Here is an 18082-nt window from a genome sequence, read left to right as displayed (position 1 = left end):
GTTTTTAGACTTTTGATATTTCCTTAGTTTTATAAAGGTTTTGTGGATATTTTGACCAAATGTTGAGAAGATTGATACACGAAATCAATTTGAAGTAGCAACAGGCCAAAGTCGCTAACTCATAACTCTCGACTCAAACGAGGCTTCAATTTCGATAAATGGAAAAAACAAATATTTTTGAGACTGTTTATATTTCCTTAGTTTCATAAATTCTTTGGTGATATTTTGACCAAATTTCATGAAGATTGATACAGGGAATCAATTTGAAGTATCAACAGGCCCAAGTCGCTAACTCGCAACTCTCGACTCAACCGAGGCTTCAATTTGGATAAATCGATAAAAAAGATACTTTTCAAGAGTTTTTTTAGACTTTTGATATTTCCTTAGTATCATAAATTGTTTTGGGATATTTTGACCAAATTTCATGCAGATTGATACAGGGAATCAATTTGAAGTATCAACAGGCCAAAGTCGCTAACTCGCAACTCTCGACTCAACCGAGGCTTCAATTTAAACTTTTGATATTTCCGTAGTTTTATAAAGGTTTTGTTGATATTTTGACCAAATGTTGAGAAGATTGATACACGAAATCAATTTGAAGTATCAACAGGCCCAAGTCGCTAACTTGCAACTCTCGACTCAACCGAGGCTTCATTTTGGATAAATCGAAAAAACAAATATATTTTTAGACTTTTGATATTTCCTTAGTTTTATAAAGGTTTTGTGGATATTTTGACCAAAGTTTACGAAGATTGATAGACAGAAATCAATTTGAATTAGCAACAGGCTAAAGTCGCTAACTCACAACTCTCGACTCAACCGAGGCTTCAATTTCGATAAATAGAAAAAACAAATGTTTTTGAGACTGTTGATATTTCCTTAGTTTTATAAAGGTTTTGTCGATATTTTGACCAAATTTTAAGAACATTGGTACACGAAATCAATTTGAAGTAGCAACAGGCCAACGTCGCTAACTCGCAACACTCCACTCAACCGAGGCTTCAATTTCGATAAATCGAAATAAAATTTCTGTATGTTGGCCTGTTGAGTCGATTGGAAAAGGAATTAGGCTCGTAGGACACGTAGTTTTTGAGAAAAACCCAAAAAATTCGAAAATTTCGATAAATCGAATAAAAGATCTTTTCAAATGTTTTTTTAGACTTTTGATATTTCCTTAGTTTTATAAAGGTTTTGTGGATATTTTGACCAAATTTTTACAAGATTGATACACGAAATCAAGTTGAAGTAGTGACAGGCCAAAGTCGCTAACAGGCAACTCTTCGAATCAAATCTCGATAAATCGAAAAAACAAATATTTTTTAGACTTTCGTTATTTCGTTAGTTTTTTTAATGGTACTCGAAACTCTCGACTCAATCGGTCAAATTCGAAAAATCGGAAAAAACATACTTTTCAAATGTTTTTTTAGACTTTTGATATATCCTTAGTTTTATAAAGTTTTTATAGATATTTTCATTAAATTTTAACAAGGTTTATTCAAGAAATCAAGTTGATCTAGTCGACAGGCTACATTCGCTAACTCGCAACTCTCGACTCAACCGGGGGTCCAAATTCGAAAAATTGGAAAAAACATACTTTTCAGATGTTTTTTTAGACTTTTGATATTTCCTTATTTTTATAAAGTTTTTCTAGATATTTTGACCAAATTTTAACATGATTGAAGATGACCAATCGAAAGCTTAACAAAATTTACTATCGATTGAGCGGCGCCGTAGCTCCAGGACGGTTTCCGGCTCCACAACGCAATTTGAAGTTTTATGAAAAAATCCAAAAATTAAAATGTTCCCGAATTTTTGAATTTACTGATGAATGACTAATAGAGCAAGAAAAACATTTAAAAAGCTATCTTGTTTAGCGTAACATTTTTTTAAATCTCGCGCAGATTTGTGACTTAAAAGGCTGAGATGCATTTCCAAATTTGGTCATTTTTTCGTATTTTTTTTCGATGGGATACAGAATATTTTTCCATCGTCCTTCTAACACTACTCAGTCACGCTAATAAATACATTCACGATCGATAAACACAAAACGTGATACAGCCCTGTTTCCTCCAAAAATCGTAACAGCGTATCCAATACCCGTTGCCGTTCTCAAGCACAATTCTTATACCGGGTGGTATTGGCTCGCTCTCTATATGGACCCAAGGAATTGCACCCTGAGCTTTGGCCCAAAAGTAAGAGTCCGGTGTCAACCTTGCATGGCCTCCAGGATGATCCCTCGTCTATGATTCAATTCCTCCGAGGATATTTCCTTCGTTAATTAACCATTTTATATGAAATATAGGCGGTTATACGGACGGTATTGTCGCCGAAGAAATGGGGAGATTTTTGATTGTTATAATTTTCGATTGAATTTATATATACATACCGTTTCATTTTGCCAACAATCAATGAGCTTTGACTAACAATCGGCCCCAAATGTCTGTCATTTAATTATCATATCACTATTTAAGTTAATAAACTCATATTTCAAAACTTCCTCAACTTGAAGAAATTCCAAACAATAGTGAAACTCTTTTTCTACTTTTTCACCAAATTCGCCGATGTAGAAAAAGTGAAAGGGAAGTACAAATGAGAAATGTACAACTCGTCTACAATGCATGTACGTTTAATTAGACAGAAACATAGCTTGTCTGTCTCGGTGTATAAACAATACGCGCTAATTTCCTTTGAAGATTTACCAGTTGCCTGTTTTCCATCTGAAAAAATAAATTTATTATAAACACTCATTCCGGCAAAACCAAATACCATCTGTTATCACAGCACGACTAATATCAATCATGTGAAATTATCTGGTTCAAGTTCTTGTATCGGCACTCAAAATACCAAATTTAGGCCCTGCTAAATGCTCAAAAAAGGAGAAACGCTTGAAAAAAGAAGTATTGGCAAACTGAGGACACCGTTCAGCGCCCCTGAAAACTATGAACCTCCAGACTCGCGTACCACGCGCCTTAGGGATTTTTTATCGCCGAGCGAAACACGTGAGGTAAATTCGCAATGGTTGTGACCCTCGTATATTGGTATTTTAGGTGTTTCTTTACAAGTCACGTTATATATACGTTTCGAAAAAAAAATTACCTCTTGATTTTCAATACATGATGTTTTTGTAGAATAAGTTGTCTTTATGTATTACCTATTTATTTTTCTACAAGTAGAAAAAAGAAATTTAATTCCAGATTGACCATCGATTCCTTAAAATTCACAGACATTCCCGAATGTAATCTGTACATTTTACACACAGACTGATACATGATGTTCAAGTTTTTGCAGCATAATTCAAAACAATTTCATAATGTACAATTGTTACTATTCAGGCAGATTGTGCAGTATGCAAATGAAAAATAGGCTCGGTTAAACTTAATTCAAATTGGAATAATTTTTTAAACTTTTTGGGTCCTTCGCTAGTTTCCATTGTCATTACCTGTTTGCTTCATAATGCGGCGGATACGAGAAAATTTTAGAGCCAAAGCCCACGTGTATGCCCGGCATGAATAGAAAGGTTACTCTATGTGCCCCATTCCTTGGCTCCATATAGAGAGCGAGTAGGAAAGCCACCTGATACGATAATTGTACTCAAGTTGTAAGATTCTTGGAAGAAACATTTCTGCATCGGCGATAGATGTTTTCTGTGTTAACTGTTTCGTCAGAATGTGTGGGAAATATGAGAATAAGTGTGAGTGTATTGCAAGAACGTTTATGGCAGAATATCAAATAGCCCATCAAATTAAATTAGGCTAAATAGAGTATGTTTAGTTGTTTATGAAATATTCGATTGGACACTTGGAAAAGTGATGGAGGAGAGTCAAGTAATCCATTACCTTCAATGGATGGTATATAAATAAGAAAAAAATTTATGCAGAACTGATCTTTATAAATCTGTTATAGACAAATACAATTAAAAGATGCTTTTCTAGCACTAATTTGATATACATAAAACTGAATTATTGAATTACTCCAGAAGCAGAACAATATTCACTTTTAAGATTGATCTTGATGAGATCTTGATGGATGGTGTTGTGGTTTATTATAATTTCAATCCCTATTCCTTTTTTAACTACTTTGGGCCGTTCTTCAGCATTTTTCATCTGAAAAACCTTTTAGCTGATGAAATTTAAAGTACTTGATGTTTTTATCTGTTTGTCTTTACCAGAATTTTGATCAGATTGATTTATTCTGTTTACTTGTGATGTTTGTGTCGGTGTGTGATGGGAATCAATTGATGGTTGTTGGCATAAAGAAAACGACTTCATATCCTGGCCGATGTTTCAATTTAATTTTAAATCTTTTTGAAGGCTGTCACTTGATATCTAAGTGTCCTCTTTTTTTTATGTTTTATTTATTGTTACTAATTGGCATATGTTCCATGTTATTTTTCTACTCCCTCAGTTGCCACCACAAGGGGAACTCCGGCATCCAACGGAGCATGGTAGCAACCAATGGAATAGAAAAATAACATGGAACATATGCCATATCTTTAAAAAAATGTTTTTACATTTATCATGAAAAAGCCTTTAGTTCAAAACTCTTTTGTTAATCTGTTTATTATCAAATATTTTTAATTTAAAAAAATAAATCAGATAAAGCTTTGCAACATACTATTATGGTGATATCCTCCAAAAAATAAACAGTATAAATTTCACAGGAAAAGTTTCATTTCTGCTGATGTACCATAACTTTTGATTTACAGGTTGTTCACAGGGAAAGTCGAGCATATATAAAAGGTTCGTTTAAAGTATTCATGCTTTTTTATTGATTACTTTTTTGCCTAAATTTGAGTAATTAATGATTTCTAATACAACTAATTTTAAAAATTAATTGACCTCAGAATCAACATATGTAGTAACCAAAGAAAATTGAAATTTATTTCACCTAATAACATTTTTTGTTTTCTATTCAGAACAAGATTATGAAGAAAATAAGGTCTTAAATGTAAGGAATTTAATGATTGTGTTTAATTTATGTGCAAGTAAATTTTTATATCTTAAATTTCAGGATTCATATCCGGAGGAAAGTGACTCAGCCAATGGTAAAAAAAATGAAACAAAGTATTGAAGCTTTTGTCCTATAATATTAGTTTTACAGATGGAGATAGCATGGACCATTTGTTAACCGACGATGAGGTAAATAGAATAAAGGATTAATGTTTTATTCAAGTATCAATTGCATATTGATGTTCATTTTATTGCTATTTATTTATAATATTTTGTAAAAAAAGTAAAAGTTTGTTTGATCTTGTATTGATTTGTTTTCTGGAATGCTGTAATATTAAAAACATTCCAGGAATGAATACATGATTATTGTTTTATATAGCATTATTTACTTAACAATTGCTTAAATTTCAATTATTTTATCCTGAATAAGTTACCATGAGATTTCTCCATTTGGTCTGCCTATCGTTGGGTTGGTCCTTCTGACACATTTCAGAAACACAACATTTCACAAGGCAGGAAGATAGGCAGAACAAAATTATTGTTAAGGACCAAATATAATAAGCTATTGTCACTTACGCTTCATTTCTTAAATAATATATACAATTTATAAATGCAATGACTTATTAACATTTACTTTTCAGTTAAGTGTTGGCTGTATCGTTGCACCTCCAGGTAAATGTTTAAATAAATTTTGCTTAGTTCAATGTAATTATTTTGCTTGAATAAAATTAACTTCTAATGTCCATTATTCTTCTAATAAATGATTGTTTATTTTTTAGAAATTACACCTGCTCCATCCTCCGACTACATTCCGTCAGTACCGAAATTAACCAGTAGACCTCTTCAACTGGAAAAAGAACCAAAACTACCAGTAATTGTTCACGGGGTAAACTGAATTTTAATTAGTTGTAATTTTAGTGTGGGTGTTGAGGAAATTGTGGTGATTTATGCAATGACAGTTATGTCTTTAATATAATGAACTATAGATATCGTGTAACTATTGTACATTACATTTTGTATCATCAAATCACACACATTTATTTCAATAAATAAACTAAGGTTGTATGAAACACCAGATTGACTCTCTGATCATCTCTTAGCACTCACATTTGAAAATTTAAAAAAACGACATTGAAATGAATTGAAGGTATCACTAACAAAACATTGAGTTTTAATTATTGCTGTCAAAAGAAGTCTCATTTAATGAAAAATCACATTGAAGTTTAAATGGAAAAATGAAAATAGGTGTGCAAAAAATGTTTAACAAAAGTAATTAAACTTTTAATTAATCTAAAACCCTTATTTCTATCAAGCAGGTTATCAGTTGAAAATTCGTGGGCAAACTAATTTTTTTTAAGACTGCATATTTAAACCTAAAAGGTTGCTCATAAATAGTAGAATTTAATTTAAAATAAAGAAATATTCTTTATTCTTCTTTAGACAATGAGAAATATGATTTGCTTTATTTCAAATATCTTAATTAATTCACGAAATTTATTGCTGTTGTGAAATCATATATACATCATTTGATTATATCATAAAAATCATGTATGTTTCATACAAAAAGAAATGTAAATTAACAATTAAAATTGATGCTATAGGTACCCTAAAGGAAAAGAGTATTTTAGAGCTACATGCCTCAATTTTGATAAATGATGAACAAAAAACATTAGACTTGGGAGACTGATAGATCTTTAGTTTAATTGTGGAGTATGCTTAATTATTCTTGTTAAAAAATTAACAAAATTATTTGACTGGAGAATTTAGTTGCTTGAAGGGTCATAATTCTGGTGGTAGCTGAGTGTAGCAGACGCTCTGCTTATTGATTCTGCAGCTGTGTGTACAATTCCCACAGTCATCCCTGGAATTATGGAATTATTTTACCCCTCCCCCTCTCGCTAAAATCCTTAATTGTGTTTTGCATTTTTTTAAATTAAACTCTTCTTTCAAACTTAGAGGAAATTTATGAGCCTATTTAGCTCAAGAAACATTTTAACATAAATGTGGTTTTAGGTTGAAGCAATTCAGTTGTTCAATTTACAATTTAAAGTTTTGTGTTTATCTTATTTCCTTCTCTGCTAAAACATATTATTAATAAAGGCATCATAGAGGTAGAATATAATTATGTCGCATTACGGAATTATTGCAAAATCTGCTGGCTCCAGTTCATTATTGGAAATAATTTGTTTTACAAAAATTAAAAATATTTTTTAAATTATAAAAAATAAAGAAAAAATGATGCTAATTACTTGATCCTTCAAGATGCAAATAAACTGTGTTGCTGTTGCAGAGAACGAGAGGAAATGTACGTGTTGAATTAGGTAAGTAATATGTACAATTAGTTTATGAATTACAAAATGCAAACCATTAAATTTAAAAGACTAATTATTACTGAACTAATATTTACAGAAATCATACACAAATTGTGATTGTTATATAAAGTTTTTTCCTTAAATTTTCTATTTTAAAACATACCACATTTACACAAATTACAAATAATAAATTTTCTAAAACTATTGATTTATATGACTTGTACCCTATAATATAAAACACAAATATGTAAAATGAAAAAGCTGTTTAATTTTTATGCATTCAAGAAAAACAGATCAAATAAAGTGAATTAAAAGGTAATGATTTGTGATTTTCTTTCATTAAAATCAAATTGAAAATACTTCACTCCCACATATTCTTTCTTTCATGGAAAAATATTATGTTGTGGGCATGTAACCACCAGTCCTTAACTCAAACCTTAACACAAGCTCATAGCTAACCATGCCTAATCTCCAAATCCCAAAATAAATTACCAAATACCATGCAAACCCCCAGTAACATAGGGTTAGGGACCCGACCTAACCTAACACGAACTTAACATAACCTAACATTAACTTACCTAAACCAAGAACACTTCCCAATAATGTGAAGACAATAACATGAAATTGTAAACACAAAAAAACTGTATCAGTCCGAAAACACATCCATATTAAGATAAATGTGAAAAAGTAAAACTGGCTATAATAAATAGTTATAACAATAAACTGATGTTGAAGATCATTCCAATGTTTTCAATTAATCTAGCGGTTTTAATTTTACATTTAAGTTATTTCATTTTGTTTTGATTTCTAAATTATTGAAAATAGGCTTTAAAGTTGACCAAAAAGACATAATCATACCTTAATTTAGAGAAAATTGTTTTGTGTAACTAAACAATAATAATCATTTTTGGTTACAGATCAAATAAAAAAGAAGTATAACAAGAAGCTGGACCTAGCAACTTATAATGCCGAAAAGAAGCATAAAGAACACAAAAAAGAAATGAAGGGATGGTCATATCTCCTATCATTTCTTCCATTTTTCAAACTAGAAGATATACAATGTTCATCAAGTTCTCTATACAAAGAGGCTGAATCTGAATCATCAGAATGCTTGGAAGTATTCAATGCTCAGAATTTTAAAATCGTACCATCGAGTAAAATATTCCATAAAAAAGTAAGCGGTATTGATAGTGAGGCTGAAGATGAACCTATGTACTTAGATGAATGGAGCCCATTGGATGAGTCCAAATCAAAGGAGGATTCTGATAAAATGTTTCTGATGAGTGTACTGCCACTTGTAAAGCAGTTGAAACCAAAGGACAACCTTGAATTCCGTTTGGAAGTGCAGAAATTAATCAAATCTAAACTATTTCCAGCGTCCCAAACAGATATAGTGCAAATCAGTAAATCAAAAATTAGCACAAGGCCTCCTTCAAGACAGCCTGATTCTCATCGTGATGCATCGCATAATTCGCAAACTACTTCTCATCACAACCAGTCACATCGGTCATATCACAAAGGAGAGCTAAAGCCAAAAGGGTCAAAGTCTACACACACAAAAGAACACAGACATTTTAATGATACTGCTATTTAAACATTGTTTCCTATTATTATGACGTATGGATAATTATCTCGTTTTTATTATTTTTAATGGTGGACAAATTGTAATTATATAGTTATAGGAAGCAGTGCTTAATTTTTTAAAAGCTAATAATATAGAATGTTAACAATACAACATGTTTGTTATTCAAATTAATTGGGAAACTGCAGTTGTGCAAATTGCCATGATTTTTAAATTAAAAATTGAAGAATGTTTTTATAATTATGATGTATTATTTGTTTTTATTATCTCCTATGTATGTTATTATTGAAAATTTTCCTTAAAAATGACAGGTGATGGTGCCAGTTTAATGATTGATAGTTGTGTATGAAGTCGTCTTTAAAAGAATATTAATTTTTGTTTGAATATTCAACGGAATAACTTTTGTAATTAGTCAGGGATTTTCAGCATTCTTCACACACAAATTTGAAGCAATAGATAAACTTTAAAAAAATTGAAAGTTGTGAAGTAAGAAAATAGTAGAGAGAAAAACATCATTAATAAAAGATAAAATTATAATTTACTATTAAAAAACTGAATAACATCAAATTATTATATATTAATTACAAAAAATAACCAGGGCAACAAATAAATAGCAAAAAATAACAAACTTTTTTCATTTATTTTTTCAAAAACAAATGTTGGTGAATTAGAGGAAAGTGTCTCATTGAAACAAAACATCCCTTCTCATTTAAGGGAAAAGTATTTGAAGTCACTAAAAATTGTTTTCATATGTGATTTACTCAATGATAAAAAAAAAAAAATCAGTAGTGAACATTTATTATTTAAATGAAGACAAACTGCTCGAATATAAAAATTTAATCAATATTTATATTTTGTGTTGAAAGTTTCCTGATAATTGTCTAACTTTTTTTTAAAATAAAGAACGTTTTTAATCAAATTGTGGCTAGGCAATAGATACATCAATATATGAACAAAAATTTAACCAATTAATAAGTTAATTTTTTTAAAGAGTTATACAATAGATATGACTTTTATAAATCAAAATTTTTATGACAAATCATGATACTTTTATAGATTATAGTTTAACAAAAACATGACAGTTTAACTTAATTTATGTTTTATTGTTTTCAGACATTGAGCTACCCATTCTGTCCACTGTTTCAGTCAATACCTGCTGTTTATAGAAAGCTAGGTACAGTGTATGACAACAATGGGCGAGTAAGTTGACAAATGTAACATGTACATTAAGCAAGCAAAATAAATGACATGCTTTGTTCTTGTTCTAGCTCATTTCATCAGATATCCAAGGTAATAAAAAAAGTTATTAATAAATTTAAAACAAGTTTTGTCAATTAAAATCAGCCCAATTGTTCCAAATGGAATAACATCAAATTGATACTGCAGGACCCGAGTTATGGGAGTACGAAGTCAAGTGCAAAAACAAGTAGGAAGTCGAGTGCGAAAACAAGTACGAAGACAAACAGTAATTCTTCCCTGCCAAAAATTGTGGAAGAATTAAGTGATCATTTAACCGATTCAAGCAATGAGAATTTTCTAGAAGGGCCTACAGTTTCGAGTATGGTAGAATTTGATTAAGTTCTATATTTATTAAAAATGTAAATGCTACATTTTTTTCAGTTGAAGATGTAACACCGCCCACACATGATGTTTTTACGCTGAATAAAGTCATCCAAAATAATTGGGATTTTGAGAAAATTAAGGCAAGTTTTCATATGTATTTCATTATATGTCTTTATCTGTTAAGATGTTAGTTCATTGAATCTTTATTCAAACATTAATAATTATAATAACATAAATAAAACCAAAATTATGTTATAAGCTGCTTAATGTTAAATTCTACTTTAAACTTCATATTACGCTTATTCTTTCCATTAAAAAACTTTTGACATTTTCCATCTCATAATGGCTTAAAATACGATTTTATAAACATTAAAAATTTAATTTGTTTTTATTTTAGATGATTACCTCCAACATACTTTTTGCTTGTGCAATTTTGATCTATTTCCTTCGAAATTTCTGCAACTGGGAAGTATTGAGTTAAAGGTTCTACTGAAAACGATTTGATAAAAAGTGAAAATGTGAACTGCCATACAAGAATTAAAAACAAAAACGTAAAATTGTCAATAATTTTATTATTTTACTCAGTTAAACAAATTATTTATTAATAAAAAAATGGTCAATTTAATTAACAATCTTAAATTACAAAACTCATCTGACCAGGGTGATAGGGTAAATTAATCTAAAAGCTGTAGGAAACTGGTCACATACAGAAAACTCAAATCTAAACTCAATGAAAACAATTTTAAATCTTTTTAAAAAATGGATATGAAATTATCAAGTACAATAGACACATTCATCAAGCACCAATTCCAATTGTACTATACATCAAGGACAAGAAACAAACTTGCAATTTACAGCTTTAACAACTTACCTAAGGCAATAAATTAATAATAATATATTATGTACATTTACATTGCAATTAAAATAAAATTTTTACAACATGATGTTCCAATGAGAAAGAGGGTTTTTTTTTATTGATGCTCAATTTTGAACTTGGAAAAAACGTGAACTAAATATTATCTTAATAAATACTGTAGAAAATAATATTAAATTATGAATTAATTTGTATGTCTTTTTTATTAATTATTTACTAAAAATTAATAATTCAATAGATTAATAGCTGTACATAAATATAATAATATAAAATTAAATTGAGCAATGAGTATGTGTGAGTGGGGCATGGAGGAATATTGAGTACTCCACAGACCTACTAAACTAGGTTAAGATTTTTTTGTGAGTGTTTTGTGTCTTGAATGAATGTACTTATCAGCCATGAGTGTTGAGTGTGTGGGGGGGTGGGGGGGTCGTGGCGGAATATGATTACCCCACGGACCCAGTAAACTAGGTTAGCTTTAGGTTAGGTGTTTTTAAAGAGAAAGGGGAGAGCCGTGGGCATAATATTAGTGGCTCCCCAATTTTTAGCTGTTTATATGTATGAAATATTATACTCAGTATGTATTTATTAACGTGAATGAGGCAGACCTTCAGCAGAATATGAAGTACCCTGAAATCTAGTTCTGTGTTTTGTTTCATTTAAATGATCCTTAAATTCAGAAAATTTGTTCGATTTAGCTGCTTTGTCCTGTATATTTAATATCGCAATCATTGGCGAATGTTTCTGTGCCTTGACAGAAGTTCTGAACCAGTGGCAGGCCTTCCAACACCTCCAGCTTCTAAAATTCTTCGCCTTACAGTGAGTAAACTGACATTAACAGTTCTAACTTGGGAAATAAAGACATGGCCATGGCTTCAGGCCGATGACAAAGAAAAAAAATTCTAACTTGTTGAAGTCGTTGCTTGATCTCCACGGCAGTAGAATATTGATTACGGAGTAAATCCGAAACAATAAAATGATCAACTATGTGAGATGTGACACTATGGCAACCTGGTCCATGCTTTCTTGACTAACCTCCACTATGTTTGTAGCGATGTAAGCTGTTCTGGGAATATTAAGCACCCTGGCCACATACTTCTGTCATTTTCCATCAATGCTATAATTCTAGCCAAATCCATACTTTGAAATCTAAAAATGGCACAACTTAACAAACCAAACCCCAGAAGAAGCTTTACTCCAATCTAAAAATCCAATTGTAAACACTGTTTTTTATTTACCTCTAATCCTTTAAAACTAAACCAACATTTTTATAAGAAAGTCAATAAAGGATTGACTAAGAGATGATTAAAAATATTAAGGGTGACTTTTTTTTTTTTTTTTGTCTTAGTGTATTTATCTACGTCTATATATATTTATACATTTGGAAAAAAATTAAATTATTGGCGTTCGTTGAGGGTTTCAAGAACATAGAAGCAAATAACAGTGTATAGCTTATAAATAATTTCAGCTTCAATTCATTGGAAACGTTGCCGACGTAAAAAGCCCGAAAGGTTGATAATTATTTAATTTTACTTTATACACCGCTTTTAAAAGAATTAAGTGTTTTAATGTAAATTAGAAGACAGGTGGAATTTTAAATTTAAAATCATTTTTCTTCTGGTTAGGGATAATACGTCATCAATATATTGTTAAACTGATAAATAACCCATGTGACAAAGAAAATGGCCACTAGTCCGCCATTTTCAGCCAAGTGAATGTCGCGTTGCTATTTTTCATTAGAAAACTTGTAAAATCAGTCAATTTGTTTTTAATTTTCTGATATCACTTAAGAAATTTGTCTCTTTGTCAAGTTTCACGTGCAAAATCAGCTATGTCTTCGGATACTGGAGGTGTTGCTGCTTTTTCGATTCAGGGTAGACTCTACAGGGAACGGGAACGTTTATCCTTCGGAGGTATGACCGAAGAGGAACGCCTTTTAAGAAAACAGTGGGTCGCTGATCAAGTTCTGTCCGAATGTGAACCCGTCGAGGTACCGGAGTTGATTCAAGCTAAGACAAACATATTCAAAAGAATCTACAGGAAACCGCTTGACGTCCTGGTGTACGACAGGTTGAAAAATAGAATGAATCCGTTTTCCGCTTTAATTGTGAGGAACATTATCGGTAAAAGTCTGATGTTAATTGGTTCCATTTACGCCACGACTTATTACTTCAAGTACAACCAAAACGATTGGACTAGAAAAGGGGGATTCAGAGTCCTCACGAACAGGCCTACGTGCTTACCCGGTGAGACGTGCTACAACAAAGTTAAATACGACCCTTCCCAAGAAGAATCATACGAGTTATCAAAAATATCGTGCGAAAAGGCGGTCTATGAACTATCTGTAAAACCCTTATCGAGTGAAAACGAACAGCTAACCGAGGAATCTAACGCGAAGGAACCCGGCGATGAAAAATACCAAGCGACTATCCTAGAAAATTCGAGCGATGAAAAAGATCAAGAGACCATCCCGGAAAATTTTATTTACCTTGAACAAGTTCTTGTCAATAAAGCCGATAACACAGAAAGCGATAAATCTGACTCAAACGTATATACCAGTTGCCCAACAGTTGACATAGATGAAGTTGTAGAACCTTCCCCTCCACCGAAGGAAAGAAAAGATAAAGGTCCGCTGTACCGCAGCTTGGGGTCTTATTATGCTTCAAGAGGATTTGAAAATTCGCCCATATAAGTAAAAATTTTGTATTAATTTAAATAACCAGTGTATCAGACACTTGTNTCATATATGTATATAAATAAAGTCAGTTTTTGTAAATTTATTCATTTATTTATTTCTTCTTCTTAAAAATTTTCTGCAAGTAAAACTTTTCCATGTCCACTTATGTTATCGGGTTATCGGCTTTACCTATGAATACATAGTTAAATTATTTTTTAGCGTTATGGACGAGTTTTATGGTATAGGTCTATCCTCGGACCACTTCAAACATAGTATATACTTCATTCCATTCAATTTTATCTCAACTAAAAACCTTAATTAATTGTAATAGTATATACTGTATTATACATGGCCGAGCATTATAAAATTATGTTGATCAGTGGGCGAGTTTTAGCTATTATTCACCTTTAAATTATGAACAGGTATGTATGAAAATAAGTAGAATGACATTTTTTGATAATATATTTTAAGATAATGGTATTTCAGATGCATCGATATAAACATATATTGAATCCTATAAACAAATATAAAGGTTAAAAAATATATTTCTAGATTTTATCCGATGAAGTATATCGATATTTATAAAAATATTCAGTACATAATTAATAAATAATTAGAATGATTTCAAAACAAACATTGGTATATTCACAAAAAGTTGGTTCTATGTTACTTGTTGATTAGGGAAAAGCTAAAATGTAAAAAGTTTTACCTCGTTTATTATGAATATAAAGATATCTGGTATATCGATAATAAAAATACAGGGTTTTATAAAAATTATCGATGTAATAGTTTCAGTAGTGATACTATCGGGTTGTAAAATAAGTTAGCGTTGATTTTTTTAATGTCAAATTCAATGAAAATTTCAGGAACTTGTAAACAAATTTTATTAACAATATATGAGCCATTTTGTTCCACTGCCTATTGCCATCTAACATGTAATTTTGCCTTCCCACTACTTATCAGGGTTTTTTAGCTGGAACTCTTCGATGTGCATTTCTGCAGTCCTCCGTGTGCAGTAAAGTTTTTCATATTAATAGAGTTTCGCTTTGCCCGGAATAAGTGAAAATCCATAGGGGCAATGTCACACGAATAGGGAGAATGGAAGGCCACATCCCGGGCCAGGTCGTTTACATTGCGTTTTGGGAGGAAATCGCAGGTTGAAATGCAAATTATTGGACATAAATTATTTTCAGTCTACATGTGAGGACACGTACATCGCTGTGACATATATAGCTGATCTGAGGTGAGTTGATACATTATTTTTCTTAGTATGAGATGTGTTAAGTGTCTCGTTTCGTGTGTCGGCTGTTTGTGACAAAATCATGAATTTGGTCATAGTCAAACGTTTAGCGACGACCATAGAGCTTTCCGTTTTACAAATTAAAATTTCAGCTCCGAACCGAGCAAACTACTTGCGGACTTTCTCCTCAAATGTCATTACTCGTTACCATACATATCCCAAATTAGCAGTCTGTGCTGGGGTTTTCCCTTTGCTGTAATACAAATATCAAAAATTCCTATAATTTCATCCAGTTTAAGGTGTTTTGCTAAACACCTTGTAAAAACACGATAATTCATAAACAAAAATGCTTAATTAATAATCTGTTTCAGAGTCACGATAATTCATAAACAATAATATGTATTCACTAGTTTTCGTGGTCCGCTTGACCAATTAATATCTTTCAATTAATTAAGGTTTTTAGTTGAGATAAAAAAGAAAATAATAATATCTAAATAAACATTGTTTCAAAATAAATATGGAATAAAATCGGATTATTGAAAAAAGGTACGGACTTATTTTATAAGCAAAATCGTAAATATTAAGCTATTTAGAAATGTGAGATTCTTCCATGTTGTCTCCGGAGTGCTAAACATTTGCTAGCCCTAAGCGGATTCTCCTCAATAAAATGGAACTTCCATAGTGAAAAGCCCATAGAGCTGGGTCTCTGCAGTCCTCAACGACTAAAGCCGAGAACACACCCGATGCGACGCTACCCGACACAAATCCAAAGTCCATTTTTCCATAAAGGTGGCCATTCACGATCGTCGTAGCAGTCCAAATGGAGCGACGCCGTTCCAAAAACCACGTCAATGGCAAAACTGAACTGGCGTGCCCGGCTGTGCCGAATATTCGACCGGTCCAAACTCCATCCACTCCAAATATCTACGTCGCGACGACGGTATGGCGCGTTCGTGAATGGGAAAACCTGGCGTGAAAGGTGGAATATTGGCGCGCTGGCTTGGTCGTGAATGGGAAAACCCGCGTTTTTTTGGCGCAGTCTCCGTCTTTCTGTCACTGAGCAAACATCTCCGTTGTACATTCTCAAAAAGTCAAAAACGTTTATTCTTTATTGGTAATGACATCCAATTGAGATTTTATTGTTGAGGTGATTGAATTGTTGTTTATGGAAAGTGGTGGACAATGATTAGCACGATAGAAATAAAAGAAATTCGGTCCTCAACAAGTTGGTCGTTGTTTTCAAAACAAATGATACAAATGCAACGGGAGATGCGGTATTGATAACCCCTAACGCTGATCAGAAATCGTAGTAGAGAACTTAAGTTCTCTGTAGTTCATCCCTGTAGCGAGAAGTCGTAATGTGGTTGCCAACCTTTCATGTATTGATGATTTCTCTCAAGACTGTCTTTTGTTTTCTAATCAAGGGGATAACAATCTGGAGTAAATATAAATTTATTTAATTGGGGGGGAGTTAAAGTTAATTCGTTGGGTTAGATAGAAGGTCACGAGGCCATCGTCTTTTAAACGGCGTGAGGATTATAAGGGTGAGATGTTGAGGAAAGAGTTAGGGCTAGTGAGTTAGGGAGGAGGGAGAGTTTAGAGTGAAAAGTGAAGAAGCGTGCTTGGATAAGATCTTTGACGAAAGGGATTTTAAGATCTTTATGGATCGTTTGATTTGTGACATAGAAGGGAGCATTGAGGATACGGCAGAGATTTAGATTGAAAAAACTGAATTCGTTGGATATTGGATGATTTGGCCGAGCCCCACAGCTCGACTCCGTAGGTCCAAATAGGTCTGATGAGTGTTTTGTAGGCGGTTAGTTTGTTATGTATGCTTAGTTTTGATTTTGGTCCAAGAAGGTGTCGGAGTAGTTCATATCTTTTGTTAAGTTATTGCCGTTTTAATCGTGTATGTGGGTTCCAAGTAAGTCTACTAAGTACTTGGTTCGATGGTGGTATTATTTTGTTGTAAATGTGCACTGGTGGACAGGTTTGTCGTTTGAGCGTAAATGTAACTCGTTGGCTTTTTTGTTCGTTTAACCTCATCCGCCACAGATTGCACCAGTTGGTAATAAGGTTCAGGTGTTGTTGGAGTGCTTCTGTTGCTAGGATTGTAATGTGTTGATAAGATTGCGGTATCGTCCGCGTAGGTTGTGATTTGTGTGTTTGGATGTGTGGGTATGTCAGCAGTGTAGATGGTGTAGAGGATGGGCCTAGGATACTTACTTGTGGAACGCCAGCTTTGATTGATGTGATAGATGAAAAATCGGTGCCGATTCTTACTTTAAACCATCGATCTGAGAGGAAGGATTTCACGATAAGTTAGTAGGAATGAGGGAGGATACATTTTAACTTATAGAGGAGGCCGGGTTGCCATACTCGGTCAAATGCTTCCATAACATCCAGAAATACGCTGAGCAGTATTGTTTGTTTTCTAGAGCCGAAGATATCGTGTCGTCTACTCTGAAGCACTCTGAACAGTGGAATGGAGAGTTCGAAACCCAAATTGATGATTAGGAATTACGTTTTCAGAGTCCAATTTAGGAATTAGTCTTTTAAAGAGGATACGTTCAAAGATTTTGGATAAAATAGGAAGGAGGCTTTTTGGTCTATAAAAGGATGGGGCACTGGGGGATTTGTGTGGTTTTGGTATTGGAGTTATTAAAGATAGTTTCCACTGGATAGGGAAATAGGTTGTGCGAAATATTGCATTGTAAATAGATGTAATGTACAGTAGTATTGCTTTTTTGGGTAGATTTCGGAGGATTTTAGGGGTAATTAGATCATGGCCTGGGGATTTTCTTTCGGAAAGGCGGAGAATCTGATATATGAAATCTGCGAGGTGGATGGGCTTAGGAGGTAGAGCGAGAGGGAGAGGAGAGTGA

The 18082-nt window shown here is 32.5% G+C and overlaps 1 protein-coding gene across 3 annotated transcripts; it reads left to right on the top strand.

Annotated features, from left to right (window-relative positions):
- Nucleotides 1-2739: 2739 nt before the first annotated feature.
- On the top strand, nt 2740-10969 carry LOC106665867. Of its 3 annotated transcripts, none has more exons than XR_001340358.1 (12): nt 2740-3004; nt 4706-4739; nt 4916-4947; nt 5011-5044; nt 5101-5138; nt 5591-5621; nt 5729-5835; nt 7240-7270; nt 8179-8878; nt 9957-10043; nt 10112-10133; nt 10230-10285. XR_001340358.1 is itself a non-coding variant. In XM_014392666.2 (9 exons), exons 1-9 carry the CDS (start codon nt 2864-2866, stop codon nt 8853-8855), a joined length of 1125 nt encoding a protein of 374 aa, XP_014248152.1. In that variant the 5' UTR covers nt 2741-2863; the 3' UTR covers nt 8856-8946. The 3 variants fall into 3 exon arrangements, 1 of the variants encoding a protein (XP_014248152.1); XR_001340359.2 differs by lacking the exons at nt 7240-7270; nt 8179-8878 and adding exons at nt 10464-10546; nt 10804-10969 and having other exon boundaries at nt 2741-3004; nt 10230-10401; XM_014392666.2 differs by lacking the exons at nt 9957-10043; nt 10112-10133; nt 10230-10285 and having other exon boundaries at nt 2741-3004; nt 8179-8946.
- Nucleotides 10970-18082: the final 7113 nt, after the last annotated feature.

This window comes from Cimex lectularius, unplaced genomic scaffold (assembly GCF_000648675.2).
Source record: "Cimex lectularius strain Harlan isolate CLEC.00 unplaced genomic scaffold, Clec_2.1 scaffold451, whole genome shotgun sequence".
In the NCBI taxonomy this organism is placed as follows: domain Eukaryota; kingdom Metazoa; phylum Arthropoda; class Insecta; order Hemiptera; family Cimicidae; genus Cimex; species Cimex lectularius.
This window is presented reverse-complemented; position numbering and strand designations above follow the sequence as displayed.